General features: G+C 43.8%; 1 protein-coding gene across 1 annotated transcript in view; it reads right to left on the bottom strand.

Annotated features, from left to right (window-relative positions):
- Positions 1-13,874, bottom strand: part of LOC139420222 (A-type potassium channel modulatory protein DPP6-like) — a 284,853-nt gene that overhangs the window by 53,936 nt on the left and 217,043 nt on the right. Inside the window, exons 4-8 of the mRNA XM_071170073.1 lie at positions 10,568-10,662; positions 10,115-10,189; positions 8,801-8,853; positions 8,240-8,321; positions 5,219-5,339 (exon numbers count right to left, since the gene is read on the bottom strand). Coding sequence (XP_071026174.1) covers positions 5,219-5,339; positions 8,240-8,321; positions 8,801-8,853; positions 10,115-10,189; positions 10,568-10,612 — 376 coding nt within the window. The 5' untranslated portion in view covers positions 10,613-10,662. The remainder of the gene's footprint in view (positions 1-5,218; positions 5,340-8,239; positions 8,322-8,800; positions 8,854-10,114; positions 10,190-10,567; positions 10,663-13,874) is intronic.

Here is a 13,874-nt window from a genome sequence, read left to right as displayed (position 1 = left end):
AACACACACAGACTACATACACACTGTGACACACACAGACTACATACACACTGTGACACACACAGACTACATACACACTGTGACACACACAGACTACATACACACTGTAACACACACAGACTACATACACACTGTAACACACACAGACTACATACACACTGTAACACACACATACTACATACACACTGTAACACACACCTACTACATTTATTTATGTATTTTATTTCACCTTTATTTAACCAGGTAGGCTAGTTGGGAACACCTTTATTTCACCAGGTAGGCTAGTTGGGAACACCTTTATTTAACCAGGTAGGCTAGTTGGGAACACCTTTATTTAACCAGGTAGGCTAGTTGAGAACACCTTTATTTAACCAGGTAGGCTGGTTGGGAACACCTTTATTTAACCAGGTAGGCTAGTTGAGAACACCTTTATTTAACCAGGCAGGCTAGTTGAGAACACCTTTATTTAACCAGGTAGGCTAGTTGGGAACACCTTTATTTAACCAGGTAGGCTAGTTGAGAACACCTTTATTTAACCAGGTAGGCTAGTTGAGAACACCTTTATTTAACCAGGTAGGCTAGTTGAGAACACCATTATTTCACCAGGTAGGCTAGTTGAGAACACCTTTATTTAACCAGGTAGGCTAGTTGGGAACACCTTTATTTAACCAGGTAGGCTAGTTGAGAACACCTTTATTTAACCAGGTAGGCTGGTTGGGAACACCTTTATTTAACCAGGTAGGCTAGTTGAGAACACCTTTATTTAACCAGGCAGGCTAGTGGAGAACACCTTTATTTAACCAGGTAGGCTAGTTGGGAACACCTTTATTTAACCAGGTAGGCTAGTTGAGAACACCTTTATTTAACCAGGTAGGCTAGTTGAGAACACCTTTATTTAACCAGGTAGGCTAGTTGAGAACACCATTATTTCACCAGGTAGGCTAGTTGAGAACACCTTTATTTCACCAGGTAGGCTAGTTGAGAACAAGTTCTCATTTGCAACTGCGACCTGGCCAAGATAAAGCATAGCAGTGTGAACAGACAACAACACAGAGTTACACATGGAGTAAACAATAAACAAGTCAATAACATAGTAGGAAAAAAAAGAATCTATATGCATTGTGTGCAAAAGGCATGAGGAGGTAGGCAATAAATAGGCCATAGGAGTGAATAATTACAATTTAGCAGATTAACACTGGAGTGATAAATGATCAGATGAACATGTGCAGGTAGAGATACTGGTGTGCAAAAGAGCAGAAAAGTAAATAAAATAAAAACAGTATGGGGATGAGGTAGGTAAATTGGGTGGGCTATATACCGATGTACTATGTACAGCTGCAGCAATCAGTTAGCTGCTCAGATAGCAGATGTTTAAAGTTGGTGAGGGAGATAAAAGTCTCCAACTTCAGAGATTTTTGCAAGGTTTTGGCTTTAGGGATGATCAGTGAGATACACCTGCTGGAGCGCATGCTACGGGTGGGTGTTGCCATCGTGACCAGTGAACTGAGATAAGGCGGAGCTTTACCTAGCATAGACTTGTAGATGACCTGGAGCCAGTGGGTCTGGCGACGAACATGTAGCAAGGGCCAGCCGACTAGAGCACATAGGTCGCATTGGTGGGTGGTATAAGGTGCTTTAGTAACAAAACGGATGGCACTGCGATAAACTGCATCCAGTTTGCTGAGTAGAGTATTGGGAGCTATTTTGTAGATGACATCGCCGAAGTCGAGGATCGGTAGGGTAGTCAGTTTTACTAGGGTAAGTTTTGCGGCGTGAGTGAAGGAGGCTTTGTTGCGAAATAGAAAGCCGACTCTAGATTTGATTTTGGATGGGAGATGTTTGATATGAGTCTGGAAGGAGAGTTTGCAGTCTAGCCAGACACCTAGGTACTTATAGATGTCCACATATTCTAGGTCGGAACCATCCAGGGTGGTGATGCTAGTCGGGCGTGCAGGTGCAGGCAGCGAATTGTTGAAAATCATGCATTTGGTTTGACTAGCGTTTAAGAGCAGTTGGAGGCCACGGAAGGAGTGTTGTATGGCATTGAAGCTCGTTTGGAGGTTAGATAGCACAGTGTCCAAGGACGGGCCGGAAGTATACAGAATGGTGTCGTCTGCCTAGAGGTGGATCAGGGAATCGCCCGCAGCAAGAGCAACATCATTGATATATACAGTGAAAGAGTCGGCCCGAGAATTGAACCCTGTGGTACCCCCATAGAGACTGCCAGAGGACCGGACAACATGCCCTCCGATTTGACACACTGAACTCTGTCTGCAAAGTAGTTGGTGAACCAGGCAAGGCAGTCATTAGAAAAACCGAGGCTACTGAGTCTGCCGATAAGAATATGGTGATTGACAGAGTCGAAAGCCTTGGCCAGGTCGATGAAGACGGCTGCACAGTACTGTCTTTTATCGATGGAGGTTATGATATCGTTTAGGACCTTGAGTGAGGTGCACCCGTGACCGGCTCGGAAACCGGATTGCACAGCGGAGAAGGTACGGTGGGATTCGAGATGGTCAGTGATCTGTTTGTTGACTTGGCTTTCGAAGACCTTAGATAGGCAGGGCAGGATGGATATAGGTCTGTAACAGTTTGGGTCCAGGGTGTCTCCCCCTTTGAAGAGGAGGAAGACCGCGGCAGCTTTCCAATCCTTGGGGATCTCAGATGATACAAAGGAGAGGTTGAACAGGCTGGTAATAGGGGTTACGACAATGGCGGCGGACAGTTTCAAAAATAGAGGGTCCAGATTGTCAAGCCCAGCTGATTTGTATGGGTCCAGGTTTTGCAGCTCTTTCAGAACATCTGCTATCTGGATTTGGGTAAAGGAGAAGCTGGGGAGGCGTGGGCAGGTAGCTAAGGGGGGTGCGGAGCTGTTGGCCGAGGTTGGAGTAGCCAGGAAGAAGGCATGGCCAGCCGTTGAGAAATGCTTGTTGAAGTTTTCGATTATCACGGATTTATCGGTGGTGACGGTGTTACCTAGCCTCAGTGCAGTGGGCAGCTGGGAGGAGGTGCTCTTGTTCTCCATGGACTTTACAGTGTCCCGGAACTTTTGGGAGTTAGAGCTACAGGATGCAAATTTCTGCTTGAAAAAGCTGGTCTCTTCTTTCCTGACTGACTGCGTGTATTGGTTCCTGACTTCCCTGAACAGTTGCATATCGCGGGGACTATTCGATGCTATAGCAGTCCGCCACAGGATATTTTTGTACTGGTCGAGGGCAGTCAGGTCTGGAGTGAACCAAGGGCTATATCTGTTCTTAGTTCTGCATTTTTTGAATGGAGCATGCTTGTCTAAGATGGTGAGGAAGTTACTTTTTAAGAATGACCAGGCATCCTCAACTGACGGGATGAGGTCAATATCCTTCCAGGATACCCGGGCCAAGTCGATTAGAAAGGCCTGCTCGCAGAAGTGTTTTAGGGAGCGTTTGACAGTGATGAGGGGTGGTTGTTTGACCGCGGACCCGTAGCGGATACAGGCAATGAGGCAGTGATCGCTGAGATCCTGATTGAAGACAGCAGAGGTGTATTTGGAGGCAAGTTGGTTAGGATAAGGGTGATAACGGCATAGGATTAGGGTGCCCATGTTTACAGATTTAAGGTTGTACCTGGTGGGTTCCTTGATGATTTTTGTGAGATTGAGGGCATCTAGCTTAGATTGTAGGACTGCCGGGGTGTTAAGCATATCCCAGTTTAGGTCACCTAACAGAACAAACTCTGAAGCTAGATGGGGGGCGATCAATTCACAGATGGTGTCCAGGGCACAGCTGGGAGCTGAGGGGGTCGGTAGCAGGCTGCAACAGTGAGAGACTTATTTCTGGAGAGATTCATTTTTAAAATTAGAAGTTCGAACTGTTTGGGCATAGACCTGGAAAGTATGACAGAACTTTGCAGGCTATCTCTGCAGTAGATTGCAACTCCTCCCCCTTTGGCAGTTCTATCTTGACGGAAAGTGTTATAGTTGGGCATGGAAATCTCTGAATTTTTGGTGGCCTTCCTAAGCCAGGATTCAGACACTGCAAGGACATCAGGGTAAAACAAACTTAGGGAGTCTTCTGATGTTGACACATACGAAACAAAGGCTTTTTCGATCACAGAAGTCAACAAATGAGGGTGCCTGGGGACATGCAGGGCCTGGGTTTACCTCCACATCACCCGAGGAACAGAGGAGGAGTAGGATGAGGGTGCGGCCAAAGGCTATCAAAACTGGTCGCCTAGAGCGTTGGGGACAAGGAATAAAAGTGTGTGTCACATACACACTGTGACACACACATACTACATACACACTGTAACACACACATACTACAAACACACTGTAACACACACATACTACATACACAGGCTACACACATTAACACAAAGCAACCTCGCAGGCATACACACTTACATGCAGAGACTTTTTAAATGCACGCCGCACACACATTAATATTTGTCATTGTAAAATCTTGGAATCTTGCTTGCTCAAGAGACTAGAGACTGTCACAGTCTGTCACAAGTAGGGAACTTTCAATTACCTGGGATTCCCAAAATCAGAAGGGAATAAGCAAGAAATCCGGAATCCTCAAACCAGGATTTCTGGAAAACCAGGGAATTTATTGAAAGTCCCACACATTTTGCAACCCTAGTCACAAGAGACCTAGTTAGTAGAGACCCAAGTGCCAGTCCACCCATTGAGCACTACACAAGGCCTAAATAAAAGACAGCAATTTCCATCCCTTCCTGACAGTTCTCCATCTCTCTCTTTCTCCGTGTTATTAAAAGAGAGAAGAAAAGAGAGAATAAAACACGAGGAACAGAAGAAGAGTTGAGAGGCAGTCTGGTCCTCAGGGGACGAGGCGGAGGCACTGAGGTGGACTCAGGTGAGCTTTGATCAGTCGAGTCAAAACAGACAAAACAACGTTGAGAAAACCTGACATCTGTATCAGAGTGGAGAACAGACGGTGAATATTAATTCTGCTGAATTAATGCTAATTAATGCTAATTCACTCATGTAGAACAGCCGTGGTGAGAACTCTGGGAAATTTGAGCAAATTGGCAGGTTTCCTGTTTTTAACGCCATTTTGGTATGATTCTAAATCATTTGTTCACTGCACCTCTGACTAGCCTAAATAATAACTCCATAATTTTTATTCAAGTGCCACATTCTTTGGGGTCGACAATGCAATGGGATAGACATCACCACCTAGAACACCAATAATACAGTATTCACATCAGCCAATCTCACCTTCGTACAGCCAATCGCTGAGCCCATTGAAGATGACCCCCTCCTTGCCGGTGGAAACCAGACGGATCGATCGGCTCTCCACCGTCGAACGATAGTAGATGTTGTTCTCAAAAATAAAAATCTAAGAGGAAAGAAAGAAAGAAATAAAGAAAGGAAGGATGTGGAATAAATAACCTATGATACAGGAAGATGTAACCGCTGCATTACTAAACTTGTTGACCTGTAGGTTGACAGAAGGATGCTTTAACCATGAGAAATATAGAGCCAATATGAGATAAAAAGGTTCTATCCATAGTGTAGATACTTTCCTATTCACTGCACAACTTGAATTGTAAAACATTTAGCAGTAGTGTTGGCTGACTGGCCTGGCTCTGATTCTGCTACTGCCAGCTTGTTTACATCTCCGTAGTACTGTAGGTCTAAGTACTGATGGATAACTCTGGAACAGGAGAGAGAAAGAGGGAGAAAGCAGGAGAGAGAGGGAGAGAAAGAGAGAGAGAGAAAGCAGGAGAGAGAGCGAGGGAAACCGAGAGTTTTGTATGCAAGAGACTAAAGGTTGTGTGTGAGAAAACAAAAGACTAAAGGTTGTGTGTGAGAAAACAAAGGACTATAGGTTGTGTGTGGGAAAACAAAGGTGAACAAGAATACAGAGAGAACATAATGAATAATGAATCCCTTCCTCAACACATTGGACACCAATATTGTATATCAATATAAATCCTAATTGCAGATTAATCCTTTAATGGTGTACAGCATTGCCGTCCTCTCTGTCCACTGTTGGGAGAAGTACCTGCTGGGCAGTTCATGGTCAGCTCCATCCTTCCTAATTAAAACTTCTGTTGCTCATGTGGCAAGGTAAGCCAGGGGGGACCCCGGTGTGTTTGAGTTCTCCTCGATGCAGACTGACTGAGGCCCAGTTTAACAACTGGATCTAGGCCAGTGCAGAGAGTCACACAGTGAGCTTGGCCCACTTCTGAAGGAGGTACTACCCAAGCTACCTCCCATATGCTATTCACACACAGAGTCTGGGGAGATGTGAGGTCATATTGTGGGCAGGCTGACAACAGCAGGAGAGAAAGATGTACCATGTCAGACCCTCTAGAGAGAAAGGGAGGGAGAGGAAGATAGAGAGAGCAAGCAAAGCTCAGCGTCTCAGTGAAGGATCCGTCTCCGATTTAACAGAAGAGAAGAAAAACACCTTTAATAAGGACCCCTTATTAAATCAAATCAAATGTTATTGTTCACATACACATATTTAGTAGATGTTATTGCGGGTGTAGCGAAATACTTGTGTTCCTAGCTCCAACAGTGCAGTAATATCTATAATTCACAGCAATATACACACATCTAAAAGTAAAAGAATGGAATTAAGAAATATATAAATATTAGGATGAGCAATGTCGGAGTGACATTGACTAAAATACAGTACAATAGAATACAGTATAAATTAGTATGAAATTAGTAAAGCAGTATGTAAACATGATTAAAGTTACTGCTAAAGCTGGAGTTAAATGAACAGTGTTCATCCACACAGACTCAGACACAGCTGCCCGTCCTCCCCTCTGGTGCATCAAAGGACACTGTGTATTTAACCTAATTCCACCGCTTTCAACATGGGAAAAGACAGCTGTGTGTGTGTGTGTGTGTGTGTGTGTGTGTGTGTGTGTGTGTGTGTGTGTGTGTGTGTGTGTGTGTAAAGAAACAGCTGTGTGTGTGTGTAAAGAGCAGATCAAGAGGCCAGTGTAAGACTAAGCTGTCAGCTAGTTTGAGAAATGTGACAACAGATGGACTGATGTTAGTGTGTGTGGATGTGTGTGAGTGTGTGTGCATACAAGTATATGTGAACTCACATTGGCAGACACCTTCCTCTCCCACCTAATCATCTTATCGTTGACAACAAGTATCATAGCCCAAACGGCAAGAATCTGTTGCTGGGAGAAAAGCTCCTTTAAACGAAAGTGACTGTTGGAATCAGGGCTGTTTAATGAGTAATGATAGGAGAGACTGTGTGATATCAATCAATTGACTTTGCCAATTAATCCACTGGGGAGATTACACGTAATTAATTGCATTGTGCCAGAGGATAGTCTGCTCTGAGTACTAGTAGACTAATGCTTATTAATGTTCTTTCTATGGCTAGACTGCCTGGTAGCTTGTGATAGTTTAACATAAATAGCTATAGGAAAGGTCACAGCTAGGGTTGCAAAGGGACGGTATATTACTGGAAACTTTCTAAGTTTACCAATAAACTACCAGAATTTTGGTATCTTTCAAGGATTGTATCTCAAGACATCTAGTGGCCCTTTTTGGTACTTCAGATTATCACAGGTGTGTGGCTTCTGTGTGGCCTTGTCACATCATATATAAAATAATAATGAAATATGATGACTTTCAAATAAAACAGAATGACAAAGCTATAAAACATTATCTTAAAATATAAACCATCAACTTAGTGAATACCAGTGTTTAATATGAGGGTTTCTGAATTAAATATTCGTTATATTTTTTTATACATGTATTTAACATGTCGGTTGTAAATAAAATTGGTGTCAGTTGTGAAAAAATTAAATAGTTCAAAGATTTGCAGAGTGAATAAAAAATGATGCATTTGTTGATTAGATGCTTTTTCTTTATTAATTAGGCTGTTTTCTCTGGAACCATATAGTTTATCTACAAGAAACTCATGGACAATATGGACAACGATATAGAAAATGAATACAGTATGGAATATAGATATATATATTTTATAAGTTATTCAAGTATATATTACCAATGTTACAATAGATTGCCATATATTTTCTGTTAATTACCAAAATACTGAAGATTCTGGTAACTTTGGTAAATTACAATGGGCTTGCAACCATAGTAATAGCTAATGTGGAGATAAAGTCCATTCATATTGTACTATCCATTGAGAATCAGACACGGACACACACACACACGATTCTGTCAAATAGCAGTGACATAGGGGTATGGAGTATGGATGAGACAGAGGGTGCTGCTGGGAGTTGTAGTTCTTACCAGCTGCTGGCCCCTGGGTCCCCAGCCTGCGTACTGCAGTTGGGCGTTCCGTACCTCTGGAGGATTCAGGTTCCATGTCTCCCTGCAGCAGAGAGGCGAGACCACAATATGAACACACATACACACACACATCCACACTACACACCGACACACACATTGAACTGCCCCTCACTAAATGACAGAGCACCTTCTTTAAAAAATACTCTTAGTTGATCATCAACAAAACAAAGGATTAAAAAAAACACTTCGCTGCTCCTGCCCAGAAGTACCAGTGTTATACATCCCAGTCCAAAATGTTGAAGAACAGCTAGAAATACAGGTGCCTTATATACCACAGCCACTTTTAGTTCCTTTAGAAGTGCTGTGAGCTGTAGAGCAGAGAATTAGAGGTGTCACAGGCCCTGTGTCTTTGTCTGGAGGTGAGGATGGATGAGATCATCAAGGCCCCTGGCTTGCAGTTCTCCTTGTCTCCAGGGGGTGGCAGTGCAGAGACATGACTGACTAGGCTTCGGACAGGAGACAGGAGGGGAGGGGAAGCATTGGTTGGTTTCAGCCACTTACGGAGTCTCCAGGCTGCAGATGATGTAGAAGGCAGTGAACGAGTGCTGGTACACCTGGAAGAAGAAGGATTGGAGACTGTCATAAAGAAGACTGATTGACTTGGCCATTAAAAACATGTTTTAGTAATTACCATCAGAATGGAAGTACATATGATGGGAGATTACATTGTATTCTACTTAGTAATTAGTCACGTTCAGTAAATTCTGAACCGCTTGAAATGGAAATTGGATTCCTCCCTGCCAGTTGCAATGTGGCTATCGGAAGTTAACAGTTGTATCCCTTTGGAGAAAATCACTTACTGCTTGAGGAATAAGTTAAAGACATTTTACAGAATTTGGCAACCTTTTATTGACTATATGGAGAATCGCTATGATTGAATCTCTATATAATCCTCACATAATGTTTCACACGTAATGTATAATATGTAGCCTACGGCAGGTGATCCAATGTCTCATTATTATTATTGTTTTCTTATTGTATGTTTGTATATATAATTATAATTATTTTTTTGTTACGCTCGTCTGTTACTGTTACTTTGTCCTATCGTTGTCTAATATCTTTTCACTTTTGTTTTGAATGTTCTTAATTGGAAAATGCAAAAATAAAATATTTTTTAAAAAGAGTTGGGGAGAGAGAGAGAGAGAGAGAGAGAAAAAATATCTGTGAAGGGCAAGCAGCAGCATGATGTGTGTGTGTGTGTGTGTGCGCCTGTGCAATGACAGCTGGGGGACGGAGCCGTCATCTACCAGGGCTCTGGAGGACGATTATGAAATAACAAATTCACTGTCTAACACACACACACACGCACAGCACACTCCATCCACCAGGGCCTCCCTGTTGTCTCAATGGGCTTCTATTCCCTGACATACTAATTATTTTTCAGACTGTGTCATGGATCTCACATTGCAGTAGTTAGCTAGCTACCTGAGCCATTACATAATGCAGTAACCGCTGTAGCAGAAAAACCTCCCACCTTTCCTCCTATTCTCTCACTCTCTACTCTCCTGCTTGCCCAATTCCCTCCCTTTGTTTTCCCCATCCCCTGCACCCCTCCATTTTCCTCCTCATCCCTCTGTCCCGGCTGTGTTGTGAGGTTTGTTTGTGTTTTGGCCACTCTCTGAAGAGTACAGTTCCACTAAGCTGGTTTCTCTCTACGGTGGTTGAGAGGCAGTGGGGTGCGACATGCCTCTACCCGGACACCATGATTACTTTTTCTCCCCCACCGTCTCGCCACATTTCCCTTCAAAGACCGATGACATATTTGCCTGTTATTCCGCTAATTCCAAAAACATGCAAACAAATGAAAGAGCTCACCGGTGCCACGTTGTAGGCGAGCAGCACATGCTTCATGTCAGGAGACACTTCATACTTGCTGGCTTTGTACATTTCCTGAAAAGCACAGAGAGAGCGAGAGAGCGAGAGAGAGATAAAAATAATACAAAAAGATGACATTTAACCATGCATAGTGTTTTTCATTAAGGTAATCCTAGAATGACTGCGTTTGACGGATTGCTCAGTGCAGGGCATGGGCGGGAGAGGCATTAATCTTCTTGAGGCTCTTTCTGATTTCGGAGAGACATAATGTTGTGTGTCGTCACCTTGGCCGTTTCAACACTGACCCAAAATGTTAACGAGCCTGATCAAATGATGTGGTAATGATGGATTGTTTCACTACACTTTGGGTGCTTTGATATGCTGGACATTTCTAATAATAAAACATTTAATAAATAACACTACGGAAAAAAAGAGAGAGTTGTAGAGACTCACAAACTTTTTGTTGTGCACCAGTACCGTCCTCTCATACGTCTCCATGTTGAGCCTGACAACATCCCCCGCACGTGTGCGATACAGTAGCTCATTACCTGTTGAACAGAGATAGAGCAAAGACACAGAGCAATAAATATTACTTCACAAAGGCTATCAAACTTTTCATAATGTCTGATAATAGTCCTATGTGCAATATCCTTGCAATCGTCTGTAATTTGGACACTTAATATCAGAGAGCAAAGTGTTTGAATGCAGAGTGGCCAGTTGGTGCATTGGCAGTGGTCACTAAGCTCTCTACATTGGTGTCAGAAGTGGGATTCTCTAAATTGGTGTCAGAAGTGGGATTCCCTACAATGATGTCAGATGATTCTCTACACTGGTGTCAGAAGTGGGATTGTCTACATTAGTGTCAGAAGTGGGATTGTCTACATTTGTGTCAGAAGTTGGATTGTCTACATTTGTGTCAGAAGTGGGATTTCCTACATTGGTGTCAGAAGTGGGATTTCCTACATTGGTGTCAGAAGTGGGATTCTCTACATTAGTGTCAGATGTGGGATTCTCCACATTTGTGTCAGATGTAGGATTCTCTACATTTGTGTTAAATGTGGAATTTACAGTGGGAGGAATGCACTGGGGCTATAGAGGAATGCACTGGGGCTATAGAGGAATGCGCTGGGGCTATAGAGGAATGCACTGGGGCTATAGAGGAATGTACTGGTGCTATAGAGGAATGCGCTGGGGCTATAGAGGAATGCGCTGAGGCTATAGAGGAATGTGCTGGGGCTATAGAGGAATGTGCTGGGGCTATAGAGGAATGCACTGGGGCTATAGAGGAATGTACTGGGGCTATAGAGGAATGTGTTGGGGCTATAGAGGAATGTACTGGTGCTATAGAGGAATGCGCTGGGGCTATAGAGGAATGCGCTGGGGCTATAGAGGAATGCGCTGGGGCTATAGAGGAATGCGCTGGGGCTATAGAGGAATGCACTGGGGCTATAGAGGAATGTGCTGGGGCTATAGAGGAATGCACTGAGGCTATAGAGGAATGCACTGGGGCTATAGAGGAATGTGTGGGGGCTATAGAGGAATGCACTGGGGCTATACAGGAATGTGTTGGGGCTATAGAGGAATGTACTGGTGCTATAGAGGAATGCGCTGGGGCTATAGTGGAATGCGCTGGGGCTATAGAGGAATGTGCTGGGGCTATAGAGGAATGCACTGGGGCTATAGAGGAATGTGTTGGGGCTATAGAGGAATGTGCTGGGGCTATAGAGGAATGCACTGGGTCTATAGAGGAATGCGCTGGGGCTATAGAGGAATGCACTGGGGCTATAGAGGAATGCGCTGGGGCTATAGAGGAATGCGCTGGGGCTATAGAGGAATGCACTGGGGCTATAGAGGAATGCACTGGGGCTATAGAGGAATGTGCTGGGGCTATAGAGGAATGTGGGGCTATAGAGGAATGCGCTGGGGCTATAGAGGAATGCGCTGGGGCTATATAGGAATGCACTGGGGCTATAGAGGAATGCACTGGGGCTATAGAGGAATGTACTGGGGCTATAGAGGAATGTACTGGGGCTATAGAGGAATGCACTGGGGCTATAGAGGAATGTGTTGGGGCTATAGAGGAATGCACTGGGGCTATAGAGGAATGCACTGTGGCTATAGAGGAATGTGTTGGGGCTATAGAGGAATGCACTGGGGCTATAGAGGAATGTGTTGGGGCTATAGAGGAATGCACTGGGGCTATAGAGGAATGCACTGGGGCTATAGATGAATGTGCTGGGGCTATAGAGGAATGCACTGGGGCTATAGAGGAATGTGTTGGGGCTATAGAGAATGTACTGGGGCTATAGAGTAGGGCAGGGTTTCCCAAAGTCAGTCCCGGGGCCCCCCAGGGTGCACGTTTTGTTTTTTTACCCTAGCACTACACAGCTGATTTAAATATTCAAAGCTTGATGACGGGTTAGTTATTTAAATCAGCTGTGTAGTGCTATGGTAAAAACATCAAAAAGTGCACCGGGGGTGGGGTGGACCGACTTTGTGAAACCCTGTTATAGAGGGATGTACTGGGGCTATAGAGAATGTACTGGGGCTATAGAGAATGTACTGGGGCTATAGAGAATGTACTGGGGCTATAGAGTATGTACTGGGGCTATAGAGGAATGTACTGGGGCTATAGAGGAATGTACTGGTGCTATAGAGGAATGTACTGGGGCTATAGAGAATGTACTGGGGCTATAGAGAATGTACTGGGGCTATAGAGAATGTACTGGGGCTATAGAGTATGTACTGGGGCTATAGAGGAATGTACTGGGGCTATAGAGGAATGTACTGGGGCTATAGAGGAATGTATTGGGGCTATAGAGGAATGTACTGGGGCTATAGAGAATGTACTGGGGCTATAGAGGAATGCACTGTTGCTATAGAGAATGTACTGGGGCTATAGAGGAATGTACTGTTGCTATAGAGAATGTACTGGGGCTATAGAGTATGTACTGGGGCTATAGAGTATGTACTGGGGCTATAGAGAATGTACTGGGGCTATAGAGAATGTACTGGGGCTATAGAGAATGTACTGGGGCAATATAGGAATGTACTGGGGCTATAGAGTATGTACTGGGGCTATAGAGTATGTACTAGGGCTATAGAGAATGTACTGGGGCTATAGAGAATGTACTGGGGCTATAGAGGAATGTACTGGGGCTATAGAGTAAAGTGCTGAGGTTATAAAGAATGTACTGGGGCTATAGAGGAATGTACTGGGGCTATAGAGGAATGTACTGGGGTGATAAGTAATCTCTTCATTCAAAGACTCAATCATCGACACTCTTACTGACAGTTGTGGCTACTTTGCGTGATGCATTGTTCTCTACTTTCTTTCCCTTTGTGCTGTTGTCTGTGCCCAATAATGTTTGTACCATGTTTTGTGCTGCTACCATGTTGTTGTTATGTTGTGTTGCTACCATGCTGTGTTGTCATGTGTTGCTGCTTTGCTACAGTGCCTTGCGAAAGTATTCGGCCCCCTTGAACTTTGCGACCTTTTGCCACATTTCAGGCTTCAAACATAAAGATATAAAACTGTATTTTTTTGTGAAGAATCAAAAACAAGTGGGACACAATCATGAAGTTTTATTGGATATTTCAAACTTTTTTAACAAATCAAAAACTGAAAAATTGGGCGTGCAAAATTATTCAGCCCCCTTAAGTTAATACTTTGTAGCGCCACCTTTTGCTGCGATTACAGCTGTAAGTCGCTTGGGGTATGTCTCTATCAGTTTTGCACATCGAGAGACTGACATTTTTT

The sequence above is a fragment of the Oncorhynchus clarkii genome, chromosome 11 (genome assembly GCF_045791955.1).
Source record: "Oncorhynchus clarkii lewisi isolate Uvic-CL-2024 chromosome 11, UVic_Ocla_1.0, whole genome shotgun sequence".
NCBI classification, from domain to species: domain Eukaryota; kingdom Metazoa; phylum Chordata; class Actinopteri; order Salmoniformes; family Salmonidae; genus Oncorhynchus; species Oncorhynchus clarkii.
This window is presented reverse-complemented; position numbering and strand designations above follow the sequence as displayed.